The sequence below is a fragment of the Sus scrofa genome, chromosome 4 (genome assembly GCF_054392235.1).
Source record: "Sus scrofa isolate SSC_HxYL_T2T_F1_AM1 chromosome 4, Sscrofa_HxYL_maternal_Yorkshire_Landrace_v2.0, whole genome shotgun sequence".
NCBI classification, from domain to species: Eukaryota; Metazoa; Chordata; class Mammalia; order Artiodactyla; family Suidae; genus Sus; species Sus scrofa.
Window position 1 is genome coordinate 51,000,653 of NC_139386.1, and position 24,560 is coordinate 51,025,212.

The 24,560-nt window shown below is 34.6% G+C and overlaps 1 protein-coding gene and 1 long non-coding RNA gene across 2 annotated transcripts; one reads left to right on the forward strand and one right to left on the reverse strand.

Annotated features, from left to right (window-relative positions):
* Window positions 1-542: 542 nt before the first annotated feature.
* CALB1 (calbindin 1) lies at window positions 543-22,835 on the forward strand. The gene is given in 11 exon segments (NM_001130226.1): window positions 543-627; window positions 1,129-1,205; window positions 5,121-5,195; window positions 14,531-14,614; window positions 14,724-14,780; window positions 17,807-17,884; window positions 20,818-20,873; window positions 20,961-21,000; window positions 21,113-21,166; window positions 22,238-22,309; window positions 22,645-22,835. Coding segments are annotated over 11 exon segments (786 nt in total). The 5' UTR covers window positions 543-548; the 3' UTR covers window positions 22,759-22,835.
* LOC146403802 (uncharacterized) lies at window positions 15,072-22,785 on the reverse strand. Its single transcript, XR_014843017.1, has 2 exons — window positions 19,820-22,785; window positions 15,072-18,254 (listed from the first exon to the last, which is right to left on the reverse strand). It is a non-coding gene; the product is annotated as an uncharacterized LOC146403802 (long non-coding RNA).
* Window positions 22,836-24,560: the final 1,725 nt, after the last annotated feature.

The window sequence follows — 24,560 nt, forward strand, 5'->3', positions numbered from 1 at the left end:
TCAAAGCCCCTTTACAGACTTCGTTTACTATATTATTCAGGAGTAAGATACCTTCTGAACATAAGAATGTGGAGGGAAATAATTCTGTTTTTCAGCACCCATCCTATGAGCTAAGGATTTCCCACCACCTGCGGCCATTCTACACTCCAAAACTATTGCTCCAGCTGGCTTTCCCGGGAGAAGAGGAGAAAACTGGAAGGGAGGGGAAGAATGTAGGTGCGAGCAAGAGGCGGGAATGGGGAATGGGAGGCAGGAGGAGGCGTGGCTCGGCTCGGCTGTGACGATAAATACTGAGAACTGGGTGCGGGTGTAGAGAACTCTGGAGGGACGTCTGAGCTGAGCAGCACCGAGGACAGCGCCTAACAGCACCCGCGCCCTGCACTTCCTCCAGCAGCTCAGAATTGCTTCTTCTTTACACACACACACACTCACAAAACACTCAGGCACCACACGCGCATACACACTCTGAGGTTCTTTTTCACCCTGCTCTCGCCCTGACACACTCACAGATACATATTCACACACGCAGACACATACTCCGCTGTACAATGGCAGAATCCCACCTGCAATCACCCCTGATCACAGCCTCACAGTTTTTCGAGATCTGGCTTCATTTCGACGCTGACGGTGATTATCTTCCTCTTTTTAACTGTTTGAAGAACCTTGTTTATGGCCTTTCCCACCCTTTCCCCTTCCTTGAACCTCCTGATCCGATTATGCCTTATTTCTTTTCTTCACTTCTTCCTCCATTTCCCAAATCTTATCTCTCCGGTTGGCTGCTAGCCATCAACTTTAAAGTTTATATGTTTGTTTCTATGTTATCTCAAAACCTTAAATTTTTTTTCCTCCAAGAATGGCACTAGTAAAAATGATGGGGAGGGTGAGAGCGAAGGGATTGAGGGACTCTGCCCCGCCCCCATAGTTTCTAAGGCTATGCTCAACATCCCAGCTGTTTTCCTTTGCCCACAGTGGGTGTAACGTTTGACACCCCAGGAGGGGAGCGCTGCCTCATCTGTATCCTTTGCGAATTAATCTATACTGAGGCAAGGGAGAACTTCTCCAGTGGCCAGAAAGGGAAGAAATTCAGAAGGAGATGTCTGACACCTGGGTGTCTCTTTGTCTCTACAGGAAGTGGTTACCTGGAAGGAAAGGAGCTTCAGAACTTGATTCAGGAGCTCCAGCAGGCACGAAAGAAGGCTGGATTGGTAGGTTAAACTTTGCAAAGGAGGACAAAGACCTCCGTCCTTAAATAAATAGATATTCTAGCGTTCTCACACAGAATCGCGAGACCAAGTGGTTTTTAGGAATGTAAAAATTTACACGAAAGAGAAAGGGGAGAATGAGCGCCTTTCCAAATTGTGTAGGGAGAAAGGGAGGGAATGGGCAATTCGGGGAGAGAGAGGGAGGGAGGGAGGGAGGGGGGTGAGAGAGATTCCTTAAAGGGAAAAGAAAAACCTTACAATATGAAATCAGAGCTTTTAAAATAAAGACTCTATACTTGTACTTGCTTTAACAGAGCTCGAAAGAAAAGTGTTAAGTGTGTTAGATCTTTAAGCCGATCACAACCTCTGTGATTGAGTTCGGTTAGGTAATTTTTAACTTCTTTTTAATAGCCTTGAGAAGTAAAGGGGTAGAAATACATTTCTGCCCCTTTGTGGTCAGGAAACAAACCTAAAGATTATGGATCTCTTATCCTATTGCCAGTTATTATTCTTGTGATTTTGACGTGTTTGAAGTGATGAGAAAATGTCCTGTCTTGACTTTCCTCACTGGGAGAAAGTTGGACAACTTTGCAAATAATAATGAGCAGTAATCTGGCAAAAAATGTGTTCATTTCTGTTGAAGAAGAAATCCAAATTTTAGAGATGTAAAAATTAATTTTAAGAACTTCACATATTTTTAAAAAGCAATGTGATACTCCGATGGAAAGAAATCCATGGTGTTTTCAAAACAAGCTATATTTGTAATTTTTACTAATTATGAATAACTTCCTTTGGGCATAAATTAACCTGTTAATAAAATATATTGTCAGCATATAAATATATCAAACTTTAAAACATAAAGGAGATGATTGTGTAGAGGAAAATAGGTTAAGAATTTTGCTAATCTATGGGGGCTTATGTAAGACTGCTTTTCAGCAATGTTGGATTTGGGCTATTTAGTTGGTAATAATCTTTGAACTTTTTGACCACCATTAGAAAGAGATTTTACATTACAGATTTTATATATATATATATATATATATATACACACATATATATATGGGTGTGTGTGTGTGTGTATATATATATATATACACATATATATATATATATATAAAATCTTTAGAGGAAAATATAGGTGTGTGTGATCTTTTAGCAATCACAATCCCTAGCACTGAGTTATATATATAATAGTATATTACATATACAATTTACTAAAAGTTACTTTCTGTTCTATCTAAATTGAAAATTGTGTGATATACATCTCTGTACAACATATTCAAAAGAATTAGAGGACAGTAAAATGTATTATGATGCATTAAAAAAACTATCAGTTGCTAAAATCATTGATCAAATTGATTTAAAGCCAGATAACTCTGGGAATTGTCTTACCCAGATTTAATGTTACATAAATCTGAAAAGTACAATAGGATGCAATAAAATAAAATTGAAAATGTTTTATACACTCGCTCCATACCCTTCCCCCACCTTATATATTACCATGTAAATAAATTCTTGCAAAACTATATAATAGCTCTATGTATCTTTGACTAATAAAACAAAAAATTATCTTCCACATTTAACAACTCCTTTATTTAAAATATCTTGTTGAAAAAACTTACTTGCCATAAAATGTCTAATTTAAACTTTGAAAGATTTTTTCCAGAAGCTAAATGAATATATTTTAATTTCTCAAGAAGTAATTTAATATTGATATTTATTTTCACCATAGAAATTCAGATATTTAGAAGCTATACATGTTTTCAGATTTTTCTTTCCCTTTTCTCATTTTAATATTTATACTTTTTGTAAACAATGACTTCATGTTAGAATTTTAAAGATTTTTAGAGCTTAATTATTTTTTTCTACTGCCAAGTTTCGAATTTTAAAATATTAGAAGCAATGGAAAAAATAAAAATCATTAAAAATAAAATAAAATATTAGAAGCTCTAATTATTGGATTAAAATCCAATAATGCCAAATTTGAGCACAGGTGCAAGATTACATCAAGTTGCTTAATATCTTGATTATTGAATATTTTATGAATTATCTATTTAGGATTTGAATAGTTAACCTAAATCAATATCTGAATTGAAATGTTCCCATAGTAGACAAATATTTCATTACTGGCTTTATTATAGTAAATCTACTTTTATATGTTTTTTCTTCTCTTTTTTTAGAACCTATAGATTGACCTTATAAACCAAGTTTCTTTGTATTTCTAGCAATAGGATAACAGATTTTACTGTATCAATGAAAACATTGTTTTGCTTGGTCATATTAATAATGTGAAGTTTCAAAAATTCACTAATATTAAATATAAGTGGATATAACATTAATGAAATGTAACAACCCAATATACTTTGAAAACTACCATTTTCACTAACATAGTCTTTAAGTTTGCATTCATTTTTATAGAGATTTATTATTTATTATTATGTTTTATACTGTTTAAAACATAAATTTTGACATAATTATCATCCAGAAAACAGAAAGCTCATAAACTAAATGTCAGGTCTGCTAGTTAAAATAGTGGTATTGTTTTAAGTTACCTTTATGGTTATTTGTTTACAGTGCGTATAAAGAACATGACAACTGACAGTCACACTATTGCCCCTTTCTTACAATTGTTGCTATAATAAATTTAATAAATGCAAGTTGAAATTAATCCACATTGGAAGAATTTTTAAATCTCTACTAAATTGCTTAATTTTTGTTACCTCAGTTCTACTAAAGATACTTACTTTTAACCAAAGTAGGATTTTGAGACACTGGTAATAATAATATTCAGCCTCAATGTAGCCTTAAAATTGTATTAACCTGTCTATCTGTAGCACAAACTTGTATGATAGATAATCTTGTTAGTTATGATAAAAACTGAGACCTTAATTTTCTTTTCCAAGGACAATGAATAGGACATGCATAAAGGCTGACCTATTTTACATAGGCTTCCCAGTTAATGCGATAGGGCTGTTTTAAATGGGCTATGTTGAAGACCCAAGGGTATAAATCCAACTTCCTGAATACTAGTTCTATGTTCAGATCCCTAGTTTACAGTTCAGAGCCCTCTAATCTGTCAATATGTGAATATATTACATAAGCAATAGAATAGATTGAAAAAATAAATCAAATGAGATTAAAACATTCACTTTGACACTCTTAAACATGTCTTAAGTACAAAAATAAATGGGAGAGAAATGGAAGAAAATGGAAACAAGGAAACATGGGCAAACTGTTCTCCAAGTTATTCTTAGAGGCAAAAATCTTAAACACATTCAATCAGTGGCCTAAAACGGGTCATCAGTATTGTCTATCTCTAATGAAATTACAAATTGATCAAGTCATTTTTTTTAATCTGACACGTTTTTTTCTGATATTTAATTTTTAACATATTTAATCAGTGAGTGTACTGGAAACAGTCTTTGCTTACAAACTGAGTCACTCCTCAACATTCACATAGCTTGTTTGTCCAAAATGAAAACACTGTTTTTACTTTCCATGGATAAAACATGTTATAATAAGGGAAAACATTATAGGAATATTAGAGCAGCAATATAAAATAATATTTCCTGAATCAAGCAATGTTAAAGTACATTCACAATGATCATTATATTTAAATTCACTAAAAGTTATAAACTGGATGTTTCTGACTACATTTTCAAACGGTAGCATATTCTCAAAACTAATAATAGAAAATAAGTTACAGTGATGATTCAGAAGTAATAATAATCATGTCTTTTTATCTGAAACCAGTAGAAAAAACATACCAGTTAAGTCTTAATTTTCATTAAAATAGTTAATTGGCATGCATAATTTTAAATGGTTCTAATACCAGTTTTTCTTTGCAACAAATTTACTCCATCATAAGCTTTTTTTTTTTTTTTAAACTTCTTACCTACTTGTTTAAAATAATTTTAGGAGTTATCACCCGAGATGAAAACTTTTGTGGATCAGTATGGGCAAAGAGATGATGGAAAAATTGGAATTGTAGAGGTAAGGAACTTATACATTGTTCTCATATAGTTTTAATAAATGAGTTTTTATAGTTGTATCCAACTCAAACATGACCTGTTCCAAGAGGTTTATTTTATTTAAGTAACATTTTATCTTCCATTGAGAAACATAAAATCAAAAGCTGGTCAGAAACAAAAAAGAGGAGTTCCTGCTGTGGCTCAGCAGAAATGACTAATATTCATGAGGACACAGGTTCAATCCCTGGCCTCCCTCAGTGGGTTAAGGATCTGGTGTGGCCATGAGCTGTGGTGTAGGTTGCAGACGGGGCTCGGAGCTGGCATTGCTGTAGCTGTGGCATAGGCCAGCAGCTACAGCTCTGATTCAACCCCTAGACTGGGAACCTCCATATGCTGCGAGTGTGGCCCAAAAAAGAAATGAAAAAGACCTAAAAATTTGAATAATCCAAAGCCTAAATTTAATACATTATGAATCTAAGACCTGAAGAAGTGAAATGATTTACCTTTGGCCATGCAACTATTTGCTGGCACTAGTGGAGTTAGAGGCTAACGTCCTTAACTTCTGGGTGAGTACCCATTCCATTCCATTACCCAGCCTCAGTTCAATAACATGCCAACCAAGTACATAGTTAATTTAAAAGCGTAGACTTTTCTGTTAGGATATAAAATGAAGGGTTTGCAGTCCCTATGACGAAAACTGCATTCTGGCTTCTAAAATTCCATTTTAGATTGATAGTTGGCCTTATAAAAAACAAGAACTTAGCTAAAGTTAGTGAATATTTTATGATGTGAAATAGGTGTATATTTCTTTTGAGTCTTTAAAAGTTAAAACTCTGGGTATCAAATCTTATCTTTTGATGAGGGGTTTTCCTATTGAAGACAACTTTTTTTTTTTGTCTATGAATCAATAAAGCAAAACTTTGATTATGCATCAATTCTTTAGCATTCTCAAATCTGTGAAGCTGCTATCATTTCCCTTACTTCTACCTTTATAAAACCTAGTGCATCAGAAACTTTATGTCTGCAACCTATTAGAGACATTGAATGGACAACTTTGTCCAGAAAAATTAAGGTCATATTTTAAAATATGCCAAATCACAGGCATAATTATATTCTTTATATAATGTTCTTAGTGTAATCCATTATGAAGTATACGGGATTTCAACAACATTTAGTCATAATTTGCCTTTGATTCAGAGAACTATCCTGGTCTTCAAATAATTAATCTTACAGGACACTTGTGATGTCAATGTGAAATGCATTTATTTTTAAACAGCTACTACAAATAGAGTTAAAGAAGGACACGGTATTATTATCTTTGTAATTAAAATATTTCCCTGGAGTATACACTTTCCCTTTTGTCTATGTGTAACTCATTACTATATAAATAGATAAATTAATAGAAATGGGACTTACAAACTGACATAGAGGTCAACTAATCAAATATGAATCAAGGTAAAAAAATAACTTGAAATGGACATAAATGAGATGATATAAATCTATGCAAAACTAGTTGGAAATTCTGAAATCAGTGAAATTAATAGATGTGGCTATTTCTAGAGTTTGGCACACTTTATAATTCTAGTAGAGGAATGGCTGTCCTCTTGTATTTAGCATATTTCACCTTGAAGAACTCCAGTGGGCTCAGCTATTTAATTTCTTCCATGATACTAGGGTATAACAGGTGTACAAAAAGCATTGATCTGATTCGCAGGTATTCTACATTTTTAAAAGGGTAAGATGAATGAATCTGTTTTGAATATACATTTTACTATATATGATTTGGCATAATCATTTATGAATTATAATTTGAGGTCTAATTTGTATGAGAGGATAAAAGCCACTAGCAGAAACATTGTCCTGGAGGTTTGATGAAAGGAATTTCCCCAGAATTTGGGGAAAAAAAACTATTAAGGAAAGAAAAGGATTTCTGTGTGAGGAAAGATCAAAATAGGTAACAGAAAAGGATGAAGAAGTTAATGAAGATTGAAATGAAGAATTAAGGAATTTTATAGTAAGAACAATGAGAAAAAGAATTTATATTTGTATAACATTACACAATTTATAAAGTGTTTTCAAAAATGTTATCTCATTCGATACTCATAATAACAAAATAAATGTAAATATAAAGTGAGCATCTATTTTATAGTTTGGAAAACCTGTGGCTTCAATAGAATTTGCCTAAAATTGAAGAAAACTAAAAAAATAAATGGTGGAACACCTGGAATCCAGCCATGATCCTCTATTTAGCCTTTTTTTACAATTAAAAAATCCATATATTTTATGCATTAAAAGAAAATATTTTCAAGCTTCAGCTCATTGATTACACATGGCAAGGCTTTTTAGCTTGGCTGAATAGGGATGTGCAAAGTATAGAGAAGTTATTTGATCAAACCACTTGAAACATGATTTGGGAAAAACTTTCAGATCATCTGAAGCAAAAGAGTTTATGGGAGAGCAGTGAGACACATAAGAATTAATTAGAATGTGTAAATATTCCAGGACATTGAACTTCTTTTTTTATTTTTTTGGCCACACCTGCGGCATATGGCCCACACCTGGGCCAGGGATCAAATCCAAGCCATAGCTGTGACCTACACCACAGCTTCAGCAAAGCCAGATCCTTAACCCACTGCACCAGGCGGGGTCACACCTGTGCTGCTCCAAAGACAATGCCTTCTTAATCCACTGTGCCATAGCGGGGCCTTTGGAAGCTTTTGTTTTATGGGGCACTTGGGGAAAACTAGCCAAAATTTCTCATTTTAAAGATGAGGAAACTGAAGCCCAGAAAGGTTAAAGGATATGTTCCACATCCCACTGGCAGGGAGAGATATAATGTTTATATAGTCCTAGATCTGACTCTGGTTCCAGAATTCATTAATCTAAGTTAACAACCAAGACAGAGGAGGAAGTGGGGAGAGTGATTAGTTGGAGCAATGAGAATGAGAAAATGGGAGAATGGGGAAGAGATTGCGCAGTAGTTCAAATGAACATTGATCGTGCCTAGCACATTTAAGCAGGAGTAACAAGAGAAAGGGGAAGTTCTGAAAGGTCATTGGAGAAAAGATTGAAGTTAATATTACATGTAGAAAATGGTGAAAGGGAGGGTGAGGAATGCCTGAATTTACATTGTGCCCTCTGATGTCACCAGGAAGTTGTTTTAAATAAAGTTCATCCTTTCTGTTTTCCAACTTGACATATATCACTTGCTAAGAAATCCTGTTACACAACATGGGACGCAAATACACAAATCTCAGAAATCTATGAAGGAGTGGAAAAAAAAATCCATGTTTTCCAAAATTCCTAATAGTCTACCTCTTCCCATCAACTCATGGCAATCACACCATAACTTTAGTGTTCAAGCGGAAAAGAGGTTGGATTTGCTTATATGTTTTGCTTACTTAGTAGGTGTATTCGCAGGTTCATCAAAATCTAATCAAAGTAAACCAAATGGTATTTATGTGGTAGTCTGCTTCCCTGGTGGAAATAGGCCAAATTTACTTGTCTCTAACTGAAATATATCATTCAAAAGATCAGGAAATATAGCAATTTTCAAAGATCTGTTCTAATGAAGTTGACTGACACTTTCCAACAACATGCTCTTGCTACCTAGAAACGTAAAAAAAGGATAATGTACAGATATGCTTTCTTGTGAAGTTTTAAATTTCGTATCTTTAAATAGATTTTAAAATTCACACAAATGCAATTTGGTAATAGAGATTGTTGATAAAAACTAAAAACAGGAGCACTGAAAGTCTGAGATAATTTAGCAAATACCATGACAGTCAAAAATGTTCTAAATTTATTCAGACTAATAGCTCTACTGCAGAGAAGATAGATTAAAATAGTTAAAGAGAGAGACAATGATTTAGCAGATAATAGAAATTTCTTCTCTGGTGCTTACATTAAGTATAGATATTTCCCTTAGCTGGATGTCAAATCTGTAAACTTTGCACCTGATCCTTTGGCCACTGTGTAGGAATTACCATCCTCTCCAGTCCTATGTCTATTTGTCCAGGACAGTGCATCCACTGGAAAGACAGATCTAAAAGCTATTTTAATCTTTAAGTCCAGGGAAGCAAGCACTTCTCTAGACTTTCCTTTCCTTCCACAGTGGGATTTGAGCATGTGATGTTAACCACAGTAAATATAATTTTTCATAGCAAACTGCTTTTCCACCTCAGAATTTGGGGAAATGACTGACAATGAAATCTGATTTAAAACTTCATTCTGGATAGATTTTTTTAAAATAGTGTATTAAGAAAACTTTTTGACTGAAGCTTTTAGTGAGGGGGGAATGTTAAAAGGACAAGGATCTCAAAATCGAAAAAGGCATACTGTCTGATTTCTAATCTGGCTCAAACTATAAACTACATGACGGCAGACCATTCATCCTCTCTGAGTGTCTGTTTCCTTGGCTGGGAACAAGGGTGACATACGAGTATCACAACCAAAAGTGATGATGCATGTCAAACAAATAGATAAACACTGGCACACTGTATAAACTCAATAAATGTACTTGCTATTATTATTAAAAATAAAAATAATTCATTGGAAAATCTACACCTTTTTCTAAATGTCAACTTTTTCCCATTCTTATAACTTTTCACAATCGAATTATTAAATTCAACTAGCCTTAAATTTGTACGAGAAAATCATCCACCTTTCAAATTTCCAAATTTCCTGGACTCACTTATCATTGGCTAGGAAAAAAAAAAAGTGAACATTTTACTATTATATGTTGAAGGGAGCTAATATGCACCAAGATTTTCTCTAAAAGTTATGCCTTGAAATTATATAAGCTCAAAAAATAAAAATTATTTGAACTTCAAAAAAAATTAAGTGTATAGGTCAGTCATTCATGTTTCTAGTACAGTTGTCCTCCACGTGTACTCTCTCAGCACCTAGTACATAACTTTACCATTATGGCTATCTATCTTCTACTTTGAAATTGTCTGAAAAAAAAATTTTTTTTTAATTAGCTGCCTCCCTATTATGTTCTTACTGTCAGTGACTATGAATCCCTAGAAGCCAGCACAGTGCCTCGTAGGTCTGAATCATAGCCACATGAGCCATAGCAAGGAATCTCTCTCTCTCTCTCCCCCCTTTTCTTTTTTTTTCAGAGCTGCACTGGCAGTATATAGAGGTTCCTCGGCTAGGGGTCAAATCAGAGCTGTAGCCACTGGCCTACACTACAGCCACAGCAACGCATGATCTGAGCCGCATCTGCGACCTGCATCACAGCTCACAGCAACACCAGATCCTTAACCCACTGAGCCAGGCCAGGGATCGAACCCGTGTCCTCATGGATGCTAGTCAGGTTTGTTAACCACTGAGCCACAACGGGAACTCCAGTAAGGGATTTCAACCTACTCCAAAACATAGGGCAATGGCTCCATAGTATGCCTAGGAATAGAAGAAAGACATGAAGATCACTGTCATGGGACAGGTATGTTCCTTGGGAAGTATATCTGAGTTGAATATTAGCAATGAGGAAGTTTATTAGGAAGTGCTCTTGGGATCAATATGTGTCAAAGGGAAATGAAAAGAACAGGACTGGGCAGAAGGAGACATCTCAAGAGATTTCAGCTGACCCTACAGTGAGCTCTGAAGCTGGGACAACCCTTTGGAGATGTCCCAAGTATTGAGCAAGAGGGCTAGGTTTTATATCCCTATGTGGATCAGTCATAGAATTCATTTTCCTTAGGGAACAACTCTTTTCAGCCTAAATTATCTCCCAAAGCAACCTGACAGCTGATACCATAGACTCCCAGCACCGAAAGAGAGATCTGGATGGCATGTCACAGTGTCCACTCTAACCCCTATCCACAGATCAGTAATAGTCATTTGAATTACTTCCAAAAGAACTTTATTTCCACTTCTTTGCAGCCTATGCTGATTCTAGATGGTCAAATGCCTTCATTCATTGGTTCATAAAAATATCTACTGATATTTTTGCAAGTTCCAGGCAAAGAAACAGTAATTAAGATACAGACCCTATACTCAAGATGTATATAGACTGATAGGGAAGAAAGGCAAGTAGAGAAAAATGTTTGCTTCCTCACTCTCAATGACAAGTGACCAATTTTCATAAATAAAGCTCTGAGAGATTCTCCTTGCAGCCACAGCTATCTGCCTTCCACTTATCCCCTTGATTTTCTCCACTCTCTTCTCCAACTCATAAGAAAGTTTTGAGAGTTTGCTTTAAAAAAAAAAAAAAAAAAAAAAAAAAAAGCAGGCAGGAAGCCCAAGGACTAAGAAATCACCAATAATCTTGGTACAGGCAGCACTGCATGCTGCTGTGGACAACAGTGACTTAGCAGATCGCTGACAAAAAAAAGCAGCCCTGCTTAACAGCTTCTATATAAGAACTTAGGAACTTTGTAGATATGATTTTACAGACTGGAATAACTAGACCCAGCATTCAAATTTGAATGTTTATTCATATGCATTGATAGAAGGACCAGAAAAAAGTATGGGCCACTGCATTGTGAAACACACCTTCAAAAAGATGATTCCTTTATGTTCACTATAGCCAAATCCTATCCACACATATTCATTGCTTCTTCCTTAGTGGCTGGTTTGTCATATTACATTTGTATGTTTAAGGCTCATTTCTAGTGTATATAAAAAGACATTACCACTATATTCAGTTTAACATTAACGGTGTAATGAAATTAAAAGATTTAACATGTTGCATGTAGATATAATATATATTTTCTTATAATTAAACCAACTAGGACCAAAATCGCATGAACAAAGAAACATACATTTACACTAAACATGAAGAACAATTTTACCTTCTCTATGTTTGACATCCTAGAGACCTCTGAACTTTATGCAAGTTATATGAACTTTAATTTTTTAAACTAAAGACAGTTAAAATTTCCTTAATTTTACATGTGGTCATTGCTTACTAGCACGTTCTTTTTTTTTTTTTTTTTTTTCCTGTTTTCATGTATTTAGTGGATTTTAATAAGTGGAATTTTTAAGAAAAATTCTTATTTTTATTCAAAACAATATGCAGTAATTAAGAAAATCCAAGCTATATAGCAATAAAGATAGTAAAAAAAAAAAACTCACTATAAGTCATGTTAAATAGGTATTTTTACTGAAGTAAAATTATCGACTAATCCCAAACATTTATGTCAGGCACCTTACATATTGAGAATCACACTGAATATTCAGGGGGTGCAGATAAAGAAAAGTCTTTGCCCTCCTGAAATAGATAGTCTATGGGGAGGCCCACCAAAAACTTACAAAATGATATCTAAAAAGTTACATATTATAAATAAAGGAAGGAGTTCCCACTGTGGTGCAGCAGAAACAAATCTGACTAGTATCCCTGAGCATATGGGTTCAATCCCTGGCATCACTCAGTGGGTGAGCAGTGATGTCAGCCACAGACATGGCTTGGATCCCATGTTGCTGTGGCTGTGGTGAAGGCTGGCAGCCGTAGCTCCTATTTGACCCCTAGCCTGCTGTGGCTGTGGCTCCAATTTGATCCCTAGCCCAGGAACTTCCATATGTTGGGTGTAGCCCTAAAAAGCAAATAAATAAAGGAAGAGTTGGCATTGGCTATTTTCTGTTTCCTAAATGAATGCTTGCATTAATGCATAACCATACTAGTAATCTTTGTTTAAAGATAAAGAAGAAAATGTTTTCTGACTGAGTCATACTAAACATTCTAATAAGATATTTAGCCCTGTAGTAGTGCCTGAATGATTTTAATTTGAGATATTATTGCAAAGATCTAAAAACAAGATTAACTAATCATACAAGCATAAAGAAGCTAAGATTACTTACGTTTAAGATAGAATGATACATTTTATATTAAATTTTAAATAAATTTTTAATGGACCTAAAAGGACAACATTTTTTTTAAAGTATAATTTTTTCCTATAATTTGGCAGAACTTTTGGAGCTTATGCTGACCTTAAGGTTGATCTAAACCACAGTTCTTGGTCCCAGATTCAGAGATGAGAGTCCATGCCTGTACATCAAGGGATTCATCAACTTCTGGAAATTAGATGAAATATAGTGTTGTAGGTTCATTCTTTAATAGTGAAGTTGTAATGACTCTAACGGATTCTCAAAGTTATTTGAACCCAGTACATTTAAGAGACGCTGGTTTCTATTTCAACTCCTTATTTTAGTGATGAGAGTGCTAAATTCCAGAAATGGCTGAGGGAGTTGCTGGGGACCACAGCTAATTAGTGCTAAGCCAGGAATAGAACCCAAACCCTCAGTGAGGCCATCAATCCAGCTCCCTCCTTGCACGCAATAGATAGATTATATTAATCTTAAAATGGGATCTAGAGTGCTTCTTTTCTCAAAAAAAAAAAAAAAGGAGCATTGAAGTTATGAAGTGAGATCTAAGAAGAAATGTCATAGGGTCACAAAATGGAGATCATAAAATAAAATCCAAGCCCTGGATTCAAGCAGCAGATGTTCTTTCAGCAGAAACCAGTTTCCACTGTTCATTGTGAATTGTCTTTTCCACTTCTTTCCACTGTCTTATAATTGTCTTGAGTTTATCTTCCTTTACTTCTCTCAGAAAGATTTCTCCCCAGACTTGGGAATGCATTTTTTTTCTTCTATCTTTTACCCTACATTCATTTCTCATTGTTTCTCATAAATAAATTATATTATTTATGAACTCAATATTTGACTAGCCTCTTTTTTAACTTGAATTTTTTTTTTTTTTTGTCTTTTTAGGGCCACACCCATGGCACATGGAGGTTCCCAAGCTAGGGGTTAAATCGGAGCTATAGCTGCTGGCCTACATCACAACCACAGCAGTGCCAGATCCAAGCTGCATCTGCATCCTGCACCGCAGCTCACAGCAATGCCCGATCCTTAACCCACTGACCAAGGCCAGGGATCAAACCTGTGTCCTCATGGATGCTAGTCAGATTTGTTTCCGCTGAGTCACAATGGGAACTCCCCTGTTTATTCTATTCTAAGTGAAATATATGGCCCTGCATATCTCCTGAGAGCAGCAAGACCTGATCTGTGGCACAGAAAAGATAACAGGTTCAAGCCACCAGGATGAGTCTGTTTGTATGTCCAGCAGATGGGATCATCTGTCAAACCATCCCTATCTGAGCTTCCTATGCATGCTTGCTGCGACCATCTCCCTGATCTGGAGAACCAGTCACTCAAGGGTACCCAAGCACTGGAAAACATGAGATCAGTTTGCAGGGACAAAGTATCAGAAAGGGAAAATCAATTGTAGTGTTTTTCCTCTCTTAGTTGTCTAAGAGAGTAAATAAAACTGTGTTCAGGAAAAACTAAGAGCAAGGAATGCAAGAGACTTACTTTCAAGTGCCTTACAACTTTTTCAATCTTTTCTAGCTGGCTCATGTATTACCCACAGAAGAAAATTTCCTGCTGCTATTCCGATGCCAGCAGCTGAAATCCTGTGAGGAATTCATGAAGGTATAAGAAAGCTCTGTCACCAAGTGACATTTTTAGAAAGCTTTTTAAAATAGAAAAATGGTTGAGTTTTTTTAATGTATTGGTTTTCCTTATCCAAAATTATTTACAGACATGGAGAAAATATGACACTGATCACAGTGGCTTCATAGAAACTGAGGAGCTTAAGGTAAGCAAATAAAAACTTGTGCCAAATTTTTCTTTCAAAAACAGTTATGACCTTTGTGGCTTTTTTAAAAACCTCCCCCAAATTAACTAATGTTGAGCAATGGCACATATTCACCCCCTCTTCCACATCATTAATGAAATACCAGATCAAAAAAGAGACTTGAAGTACTTCTTGAAATTCTGTTAAGCAAAGAAAAATTAGCATTTTCTGTGGTATATACAAATTGTTATATAAGAAGTAGCTGATAGATGATAGATGGATAATGACATACTAAGCTGAATAAGTCAGTTCTTTTTGTTGAAATTTGACATTTTATTTTATAAATTAAACAACTATATATAGAGATTTCGGTTTCAAGATAAAGAAACAATTATTGGACACCTAGTATATGCCAGGTGCCTTGCGTACATCCTGTTTAATCTTCATGTGAGTTCCTTGAGATTAGTATTACCCCAGTGAAGAAAAAAATTAGTGATATACTGAAGGCTACACAGAAATAAGACATATAGCTATGAGCATTAAATTCATCTACCTTAACCAAACATTTGAAAAATTGCAATTGTGAAAAAGAATTTATCAATTTATATCTCAAAGACGTACATAGGAGCTGGTGTGGGAGGAGGAAGATATAAAAGAAAAGGCAAAGAAGTCTGACATCAAGTCTTACCTACAACAAATCTCTATAATACCCCTGATTTTTTTCATCTCTTATATAGAGATAATAATACTTTAGATTTATTGTGAAGCTCAAGTAAAATGCTGCACATGAAAGGCTTTATGAAATACAGGCACAATAAATTATATTATTTGCGAACTCAATATTTTACTAGCCTTTCAGAAATACAGAAGCATCTTTCAATTCTTTAAATTGACTCCAAGACTTCTCAGTCCAGAAGACCCTATATTCTCTATCTTTGAGATATGGAGTGACTAAAAGGAAGCAAATTAATAATTGAGCACCTACTATATAGCAGGTACAATACCAGGTGCTTGAAATGTATTTCAACATCTAATTCTCACAGAATAGTTGCAAGGAAGGTATTATCACTCCCATTATACAAACAGAGAAACTGAAATTCAGAGAGATCAAGATTACACAGCTGCCTGGGAAAAGAACCTAGATTTGGACATAGAATATCTGATAATGGTATTAATGTTTTCCACTGCCACCCCGCCCCACCCAACACCACATGCTTTCAAGCTTCAGTCACCAAGAGCTACCCCTTCTGAAGCTATGTAGGGGGATATGGATATGAAACATGGTTTCCTAGTCATAGTTTAATATGGTTTGAGTCCCATATATTTGCACCACTATAAAATTGCTAAAACATATTTAACTCGAACACTTAGAAATGGAAACAAACAAAAGGTGGGGAAAAAAATGTATACATGTAGGAGTAGCTTGATCCCCGTGCTGTACAGCAGGAAAAATAAAATAAAGAAATGAAAACATTTTTCATGTGAAATTACTGAAAAAAGTATCTGTCACAAACTTTTAGCTCAGCAACCTAGAGCCCACAAGGTGACAGTTAAAACTATTGGGTTTTTTAATTCTATTGGATCCAAAAAAGTCTTTTAAAAATCATTTTAAGTTCATAATGAAACCTTAGCTCATTTCCAATAGCGGCCATCTTTGTTCTAAATTTTATTCTCAGAAGAGATTCTAAATAGAAGTACTTCTCTCTGGGGAATTTTGAAGATAATTTGGCATTCTTTTTTAATGGAGCTTTCAAAAAAGCTAATTTTAAGATCTGTAATAGCGTAAAACATTGCTTGCTCTCCGAGTGACTTTGAATCTCACTGTCCCAAGGTTTCTCCCAGGCTATTTTTGTGACCACCATTTTAGTCTCTGATGAGGATTTTTAACCCAATTAGTCTCTGACAAAAACCTTATAAGTTTCAAAATTAAAATTCACCCCCAACAGATAACTTTGAATTCTCCAAGGTTCACTTCGGATTTGAAGTGGAATATCTGAAGAGAAAATAAATTTATCAAACCAGGAAAAAGGTCTCCTTCCTTGAAAATAATGAAGTTAAATCAGCCCAGTAGAACTAGTACATTTGGGAGAGAGATATAAAACTGCAAAACCAAAGAAACCAAGTCCTTCAATAGTGTTTGAACATAGTATCCTCTCAGTTTTCCATAACTGCATTAATTCATTTTCTGAACAACTAAAATTGCAAATAAACAGCACTAGACAAAATGAAAGACTATTACATGCTTAAGTACTTACATTGTCATTTACATGGCAAGCTTTGATTTATTTCTCTGTTAAAAAAAATTAAACTCATTCTTAAACTTCAACTGTCAAATTAATAATCATCATTTTTCATCCTTCCCACATTAATCTCTATTTTGATGTGATTCATATATCCTTCAAAGATTAGGTAACATCTGCAGCCAACTGTTTTATTTTGAACAGTCAGCTGAAACATTCTAACCACAATGCTCTGGATTGCATCAAGCCTAAAAGCTAACCAGCTGGCCCTCTGATGAAAAGAACTTCATACTGGCTATAAACTAGTGTGCAGATACAGCTTGCCAGGGCAGGAAATGCACTTGAAATCAAGGGTAGATCTCTATCCCATTTACTGCTAATTGTTCACTTATTTTACAAAGGTATGAGGGGGTTCCTTATGTTTCTTGCAGAAGAGTACCGTGAATGTTTGTAAGGATATCATTAGATAGAAATGCATACATTGGGCTAGCTGGTTTCACAAGTTTCTGCTTTTATCCCTACACAATGCATAATCCAAATACTCCTTTAATTAAAATTATAAAAACATACCATAGTGTAGCACAGCTTGTGACAGAAGTAAAAGTTTTTCTCAGTAAAAGGCTGATTTCATGCAGCATTGTTGCTGGAACATCAAGCAGACCTCCCTTGTAAGCTGTCCTTACCCATTTCTCTCCTAAAAAAGAAACTTTCTTTGTATTCCTGGGGTGTTCCATTTCAAGGTGGGCTAAAATGAAAGCAGACTGTTTGTACTGATGAAATTTGTCCAATCGTTTTTTGTCTTAACAGAACTTTCTAAAGGACCTGCTGGAAAAAGCAAACAAGACTGTTGATGATACAAAATTAGCTGAGTATACAGATCTAATGGTAAGCCTGATCTTGAAAAGATTGTAGCCACAAGCCTATGAAATATTACTGTGTTCTGGCTAATTCCGAAGGCTACATACACAGGGTGAAATAAATAAGTGATGGTGTGCACATCACATGCATACAGGTTTCATTTCACTTGAAAAGTGAAATATCTAGGGATGTTTATGCCTTGTAAGGCTGAGTGCTACAGGTACTGGCTTTAAGGCTCAACACATGAGCATTTCCTTTCTTTTCTTTTCTTTTTTTTTTAAAGGCTGCACCCATGGCATATGGAGGTTCCCAGGCCAGGCATTGAATCGGAGCTATACCACCACCCTGTGCCACAGACATAGCAACTCGGGATCCATGTCTGCAACCTACACCACAGCTCACAGCAGCACCGGTTCCTTAACCCACTGAGCAAGGCCAGGGATCGAACCCGCAACTTCATGGTTCCTAGTCAGATTCGTTTCTACTGCACCACAGCAGGAACTCCAAGCATCTCCTTTCTTAAGGAGCTAGGTAGTTTTCATCTACCAAAAGATCATTTGGTTTTCTTACAAAGCTAATGTAACTATATCACAAAATTACATATATATGTTACATTAGCGATATATATCACTAAAACTCATTATAGATATTCTGAATACATTTTTATCATGTCTTAGGAAATCATAGATTTGTTAGAGTTTAAAAAAACTTCTAGCTACTTTATTCACTGAGCGACTAAAAATAGGTATTTCTTCTTCCTTTCTTTTTATTCTTGTTATTTTGGAATATTTTCTTGAACTTTTGTGAGGAAATCCAAATATACTCAGAGACTGATGCAATAGTAAGTAATATAAGCAAGAGCTATTGTAGAATATTGATCATAGAGTTAAGAAGACTGCTTTACTATAGGCACTTAATGTTTTAGGAATGAATGAACAAATAAATTTATGAAGTTCTAGATAAAATAATACAGTGCCTATGAAGTTACATTCATTTTGACTCACAGCATTAGGACTATGAGGAAAAAGTCTTTGCCAAACTGATTAAGCCATGGGCCAATATTTTGGCAACATTAATTGTTTCAGTTTTGAAATTCAGACAGTTTTAAATTATCCAGAACAGTACATATATTTATACACATTTTAAGTACAGTGAGTTATTTAAGTAAACAACTCGTAAAACATAAGTGCCTATTACAACAATTATGTTATTTTAGACCAATAAAAGTGTTAGACTTTTTTCTGAAGAACTAATCTTGTAAAGGGTTTGATTATACTTGATGTAACTTGGGTTTACTTTCAGCTTGTCAGGCTACTTCTATGTAGGAAAATAAAAACCACTAGAACGTCACTAGTGCCTTATTCACTATACAGTGATATTTATTATAAAGTGAGACTAATCTTTAGTTTCAAAATAATCAAAGTTTTCATTGTAAGGAATGGTCCTTTTTAATTCATTACCTTTTCACTAATCACAGCATTAGCATACACATGTCACAGTGGGCAGATCTAAACTCCGAATAACTTTTGGTAAATGGGCAATAAGATATTTATCAATTTTGTTTTGTGCCAGTCTTAAGGGATGTGTGTTTAAAGACTCCTTTCGTACAGAAATTTGAAGCAGCCTTTTAAAATCACTCTGATGGGCATTTTCCCCTGTTAGATTGACCTGGAATATCTGATGAAGTGTAATACAATAGCTTAAAACCAGAAAGCAGATTAATCAAGAAATAATTAAAATTTAGGAGTTCCCACCATGGTGCAACAGAAACGAATCTGACTAGGAACCATGAGGTTGCAGGTTCGATCCCTGGCCTCGCTGAGTGGGTTAAAGATCCAGTATTGCTGTGAGCTGTGGTGTAGGTCGCAGATGTGGCTCGGATCTGATGTTGCTGTGTCTCTGGCATAGGCAGTCAGCAACAGCTCTGATTAGACCCCTAGCCTGGGAAACTTCATATGCCACAGTGCAGCCCTAAAAGGACAAAAGACAAAAAAGAAAAAATAATAATTAAAATTTAAATGTGTATGTAGGGAAATATTTCCCTGTGGACACTAAACTGTGATCTGGTGTCCAGTATCTTGGTAGACAACGTAGCAGTTTTGAAACTTACTTTCAATGGACTCTAAAATGTTGTATCAGTATCAGATCCTGAAAAATTCTACCTCCTACAAAAGATTTTTAGAGTATCTCAAACCATAGAATACCCTTCCTTTTCTCCCTAAGGAAGCCTTACCAGGCCTCTATCTTTTATGATCACATCCCTTTCTTTAAAAACACAAATAATGCCACTTTTTCACATATTTTATATGTTTTATTTCATATGTAGTCCTTCTATATATTAGACCAATAGTTGCAACTTTCTAAAAACATGAATGCTTCTCAAATATGGGTATGAATGTATTTACACCTGGGTATGCCTTAGTATATGATATGTACGTGAGTGCAGTGGGGAGGTAGGGCGGTTTATTGAGTACCTCATATCCAAAGGAAAAGAAAATAATTAACTTAAAAATTCTATTCTCTCAGGATTTATTCATATTATTTGCCTATTACTTCTCTTCATACTCTTTGATGGTCTAAAAGAGGGAATCAAATTAATTACTTATTTTTCATACAATTATTTGGAAAGTTTCCGGATGTGCTATATAATGCCAGACACCATTTCTCCCACATCTTGACACATACAAACATATATTTGCAAGAAAAATAAATGATGAAGTTCTAGAAGCCTCATCTAGGATTACTGTTACTTTGTTTGATAACTCTATATTGTTCTGATGAACTTTGGCAACTGATACAACTCACAGAATTGAAATTTTGCACTGAAAATTTAATAGATACTAGTTTCTAGAATTTTTCTGTCTATATAAGTAATTGATAAACTTTTATTTTCAATTTTCTTCTTCATGCAATAAATAATTAATTCTTCAATGGCTATAATAATGCATTCTCTCTTTCAGCTAAAATTGTTTGATTCGAATAATGATGGGAAGCTGGAATTAACTGAGATGGCCAGGTGAGTTTAGGAACTATGCAAATATTATCATATGCTGATCCTTGTCAAAAAATCTAATCAATCAATATACTGCTTTCCTCTCAAAAGGTTACTACCAGTGCAAGAGAATTTTCTTCTTAAATTTCAGGTATTTCTCTTTTTCTCTACCATAAATGATATTTTTCTTAAAAGGGAAAACTTAAGAGAAACACAATGAAATATAATAATAGCATTTTAATCTTTGTTCTCTTGTTATCTAGGGAGTCAAAATGTGTGGGAAAGAGTTCAATAAAGCTTTTGAATTATATGATCAGGTAAAAAAATTTTCTTTTCTATAATTTGATTCTTTAGAAAAATTTGGAACATGTTTATGAAGGGAAAAAGACATCAAATTCAAGGTTATATTAAAAGAAACATGAGCTGGAGTTCCTGTTGTGGCTCAGCATCCATGAGGACATGGGTTACATCCCTGGCCTTGCTCAGTGGGTTAAGGATCCAGGGTTGCCATGAGCTGTAGTGTAGGTCACAGACTCACCCAGGATCTCATGTTGCTATGGTGAAGGCCGGCAGCTACAGCTTTGATTTGACCCCTTGCCTGGGAACCCCCTTGCCTGGGTGCAGCTCTAAAAAGACCAAAAAAAAGAAAAAGAAACATGAGCTATTAAAATTACTCAGCCAATTTCATTCTTGTCATAGGAAATAAATTGTTATATCTCAAATTACACAAATTTAATTCAAATGCCTTGCTATAGTTTATCTCCGTGAGGCCTTGAATGAGATACTAAACTCCTCATCCTTGGTTTCCTCAGTTGTAAACAAGAGGTAATAATCCTCACTTTGTAGGGTAGAATGAGGATTAAGCTAGGTGAAAATATCCAGCAGAATTCTCCTATGTAATATATTGTAAGATTATGTATGTAAAGAAAGGTTGTTTGTGATGTCACGAATTAACATGCTTTTTTTCTCCTAATTTCTCTACTCCTAGACCAAATTCTCTTTGTGCTCTAATATAGCTCTGCTACTGCCTGGTGTGACATCAGGCCAGTAATATAGCTTCCCCAATTCTATGTTCTCACTCATATGAAAATATTTGTGATTATTTACTTACTTCAACAGGAGGTGGTGATATTGTTAATATTAAGTGAAATATTAAATGTGAAAGCACTTTGAAAAGTTCAAAGCATTTTACAAATGTAAGGTGCTGAATGAGAAGCAATGGATATCTATTTTAGAACTCTGGAGCAGTTAAAAATTTTGAGGGTATGATATAAAAGTTTATATCTGCCAAATTTGCAGTAGGAGGATTTCAGTTACTTCCATTGTATTACATTCTCCATTATTATGGATGAGGTCACTTATATACTGTTTTATTACTCTTCCCTCAGGATGGCAATGGATACATAGATGAAAATGAACTGGATGCTTTACTGAAGGATCTGTGTGAGAAGAATAAACAGGTAATCTACTTTTGCCATTTACTTCTTTGCAGACTTGACAGGTCTATCTAGAAGCAACCACACACGCATTTTTTTACTTTAAAAATTTATACAGGAGCAAAACTAGATTTCAGTTCTTAACCTGATTTGGTAGTGGGCTGAGTCAATGTTTAACTGTGATAAATAGATTTCAAAAACAACCTTGTCATTTATTCACATTTGCATAAGAATTTAATCCAGCTCTTTTCCTAATAGATTAATGTAACAAGGAGTTTTGTCTCAGGTTTTATCACTTGACAGTGGTTCATTCACTTTCATATTTAACTGGATTGTAATGCCTTCTATATCCTATACAGGATTTGGATATTAATAATATTCCAACATACAAGAAAAGTATAATGGCTTTATCAGATGGAGGGAAGCTGTACCGAACAGATCTTGCTCTTATTCTCTCTGCTGGGGACAACTAAATTTTATGACCACAACCACTTCTAGTGATACACTGTATCTAAAAAAATAACTGTGCACTGTAACGGAGTAGGCTGTATTTTCTTTTGTATCTGTAAATTTAACTGCCTATAGATAATAATCCAAGATATGTGGCGCATTCTTTTCAGCTTGTTTCTATACTCTTTGTAATGTACAGTTTTTGTAACCATATGACAGAAAAGAAGAATGTCTACTCTTAGGCCAGTCGATATACCAATTTAAAAAAATAACCTAACATATTCTTGCTTCCATAAATATAGTTGGACAAGATTTCCCTAGAAATTCCACCAGAATTAATCTCTAAAATTAATCTCTAAAGTAGTCTCTGATATATAAATGCATATTTTTCACTGAATAGAAGAATTATACATAAGAAGCCAAACATTCTTATCTCAGACAACAATCGTAGATCTGCCCCTCAAAATAGTTCTAAGCTGTATTTCCAATTAGAAGAAAGTGCTTTTGCATCTGAAATACCAAAATATCAATCAATAGTTAGTTAATTGTGGCTCTATGAGGTTAACAGTCTCACTAGATAAGATTTAGTTAATTAATCAACAATACATCTACCGCTTGAATTCATACCAATCTATTGATTCAAGTTGATTTGATAAGGAAAGGCTGCATAGAGCATTTGTATTTCCAACGAGTCTGCTGTCAAAGAGTATGATCATAATCCATTTTCTAAACGTTTTCTTGTGTTGCAGATTATAATTATTCTAATAAACTGCTGCTTTTATGTCATATTCTATGTACTGATTAAATTATATAGCAATATCCTGGTGTCTAGTTTGTATACTTCCTGAATTTTCATTCTATGCAGAACTGTTCATTTCCACCAAGGGTAACTGCTGCCTCTGAAAATATTTTTTTCTAGCTACAACAAGTCTATTTTTTACTACCTAATTAAGTTTTAATGTAAAATTCATAGCACCCTGATTGTTGAATGTTGTATCATCAATAATTTTGTGTATTATGTGAATCTTATATTTCATATTGATGTCAGCATTCAAGCTATTTCTATCTGCAAATAGTTTCAAATGAGTTGAAAAGAACATTGAAGAGAAATGCTAATGCCATCATTTATCTTATTTATCAAGGATGAGTCTAAAACATTCTTTTGACACACATGCAAGTCACGGTTTCCTTTAAAGTCTTGTTTTTTGTCATTGTTTTGTTTATATTTGTTTGTCTTTGGCCATGCCTGAGGCATATGAAAATTCCTGGGACAGGAATTGAACCTGTGCTACAGAAGCAATCAAAGCCACTACAGTGACAATGCCAGATCCTTAACCCACAAGAAAACTCCCTCAAGTCACAGTTCCATATATTTGTAGCTATAATATACTATAATGGTGATAGTTTACATGTAATGGTTGGTGACATCATTTTTTGATTGCAAAGCAGGTAGCTATTAGAGATGTGTTTTTGAAATTTATAAAGTCACTGCCAAAGAGTTAATGGTTATGGGTCACTTTGAATATCTCCTTCTTATAAATTCAGCACTGACTTTCTCAAATCATAAAAATAATAGCAAAAAAAGTGAGCTATCTCTTTCCCCAAAAAATAAATAGAAAAGAGATTGTCAAAAAATAAAATTTATCATATGATATGAGTGGTAGACTGGCTTTGCTTCTACAGTGTAAATGGAAGCACTGACCTTACGCTGAATTTAACTACTAAGAATAAATAAAAAGGAAAATAACTCTAACCTCTTGTATTTTTGTTTTCTTCCTGAAAAAGTCAGTGGAAATGTAACCCATGATCAATCCAAGTGGAAGTG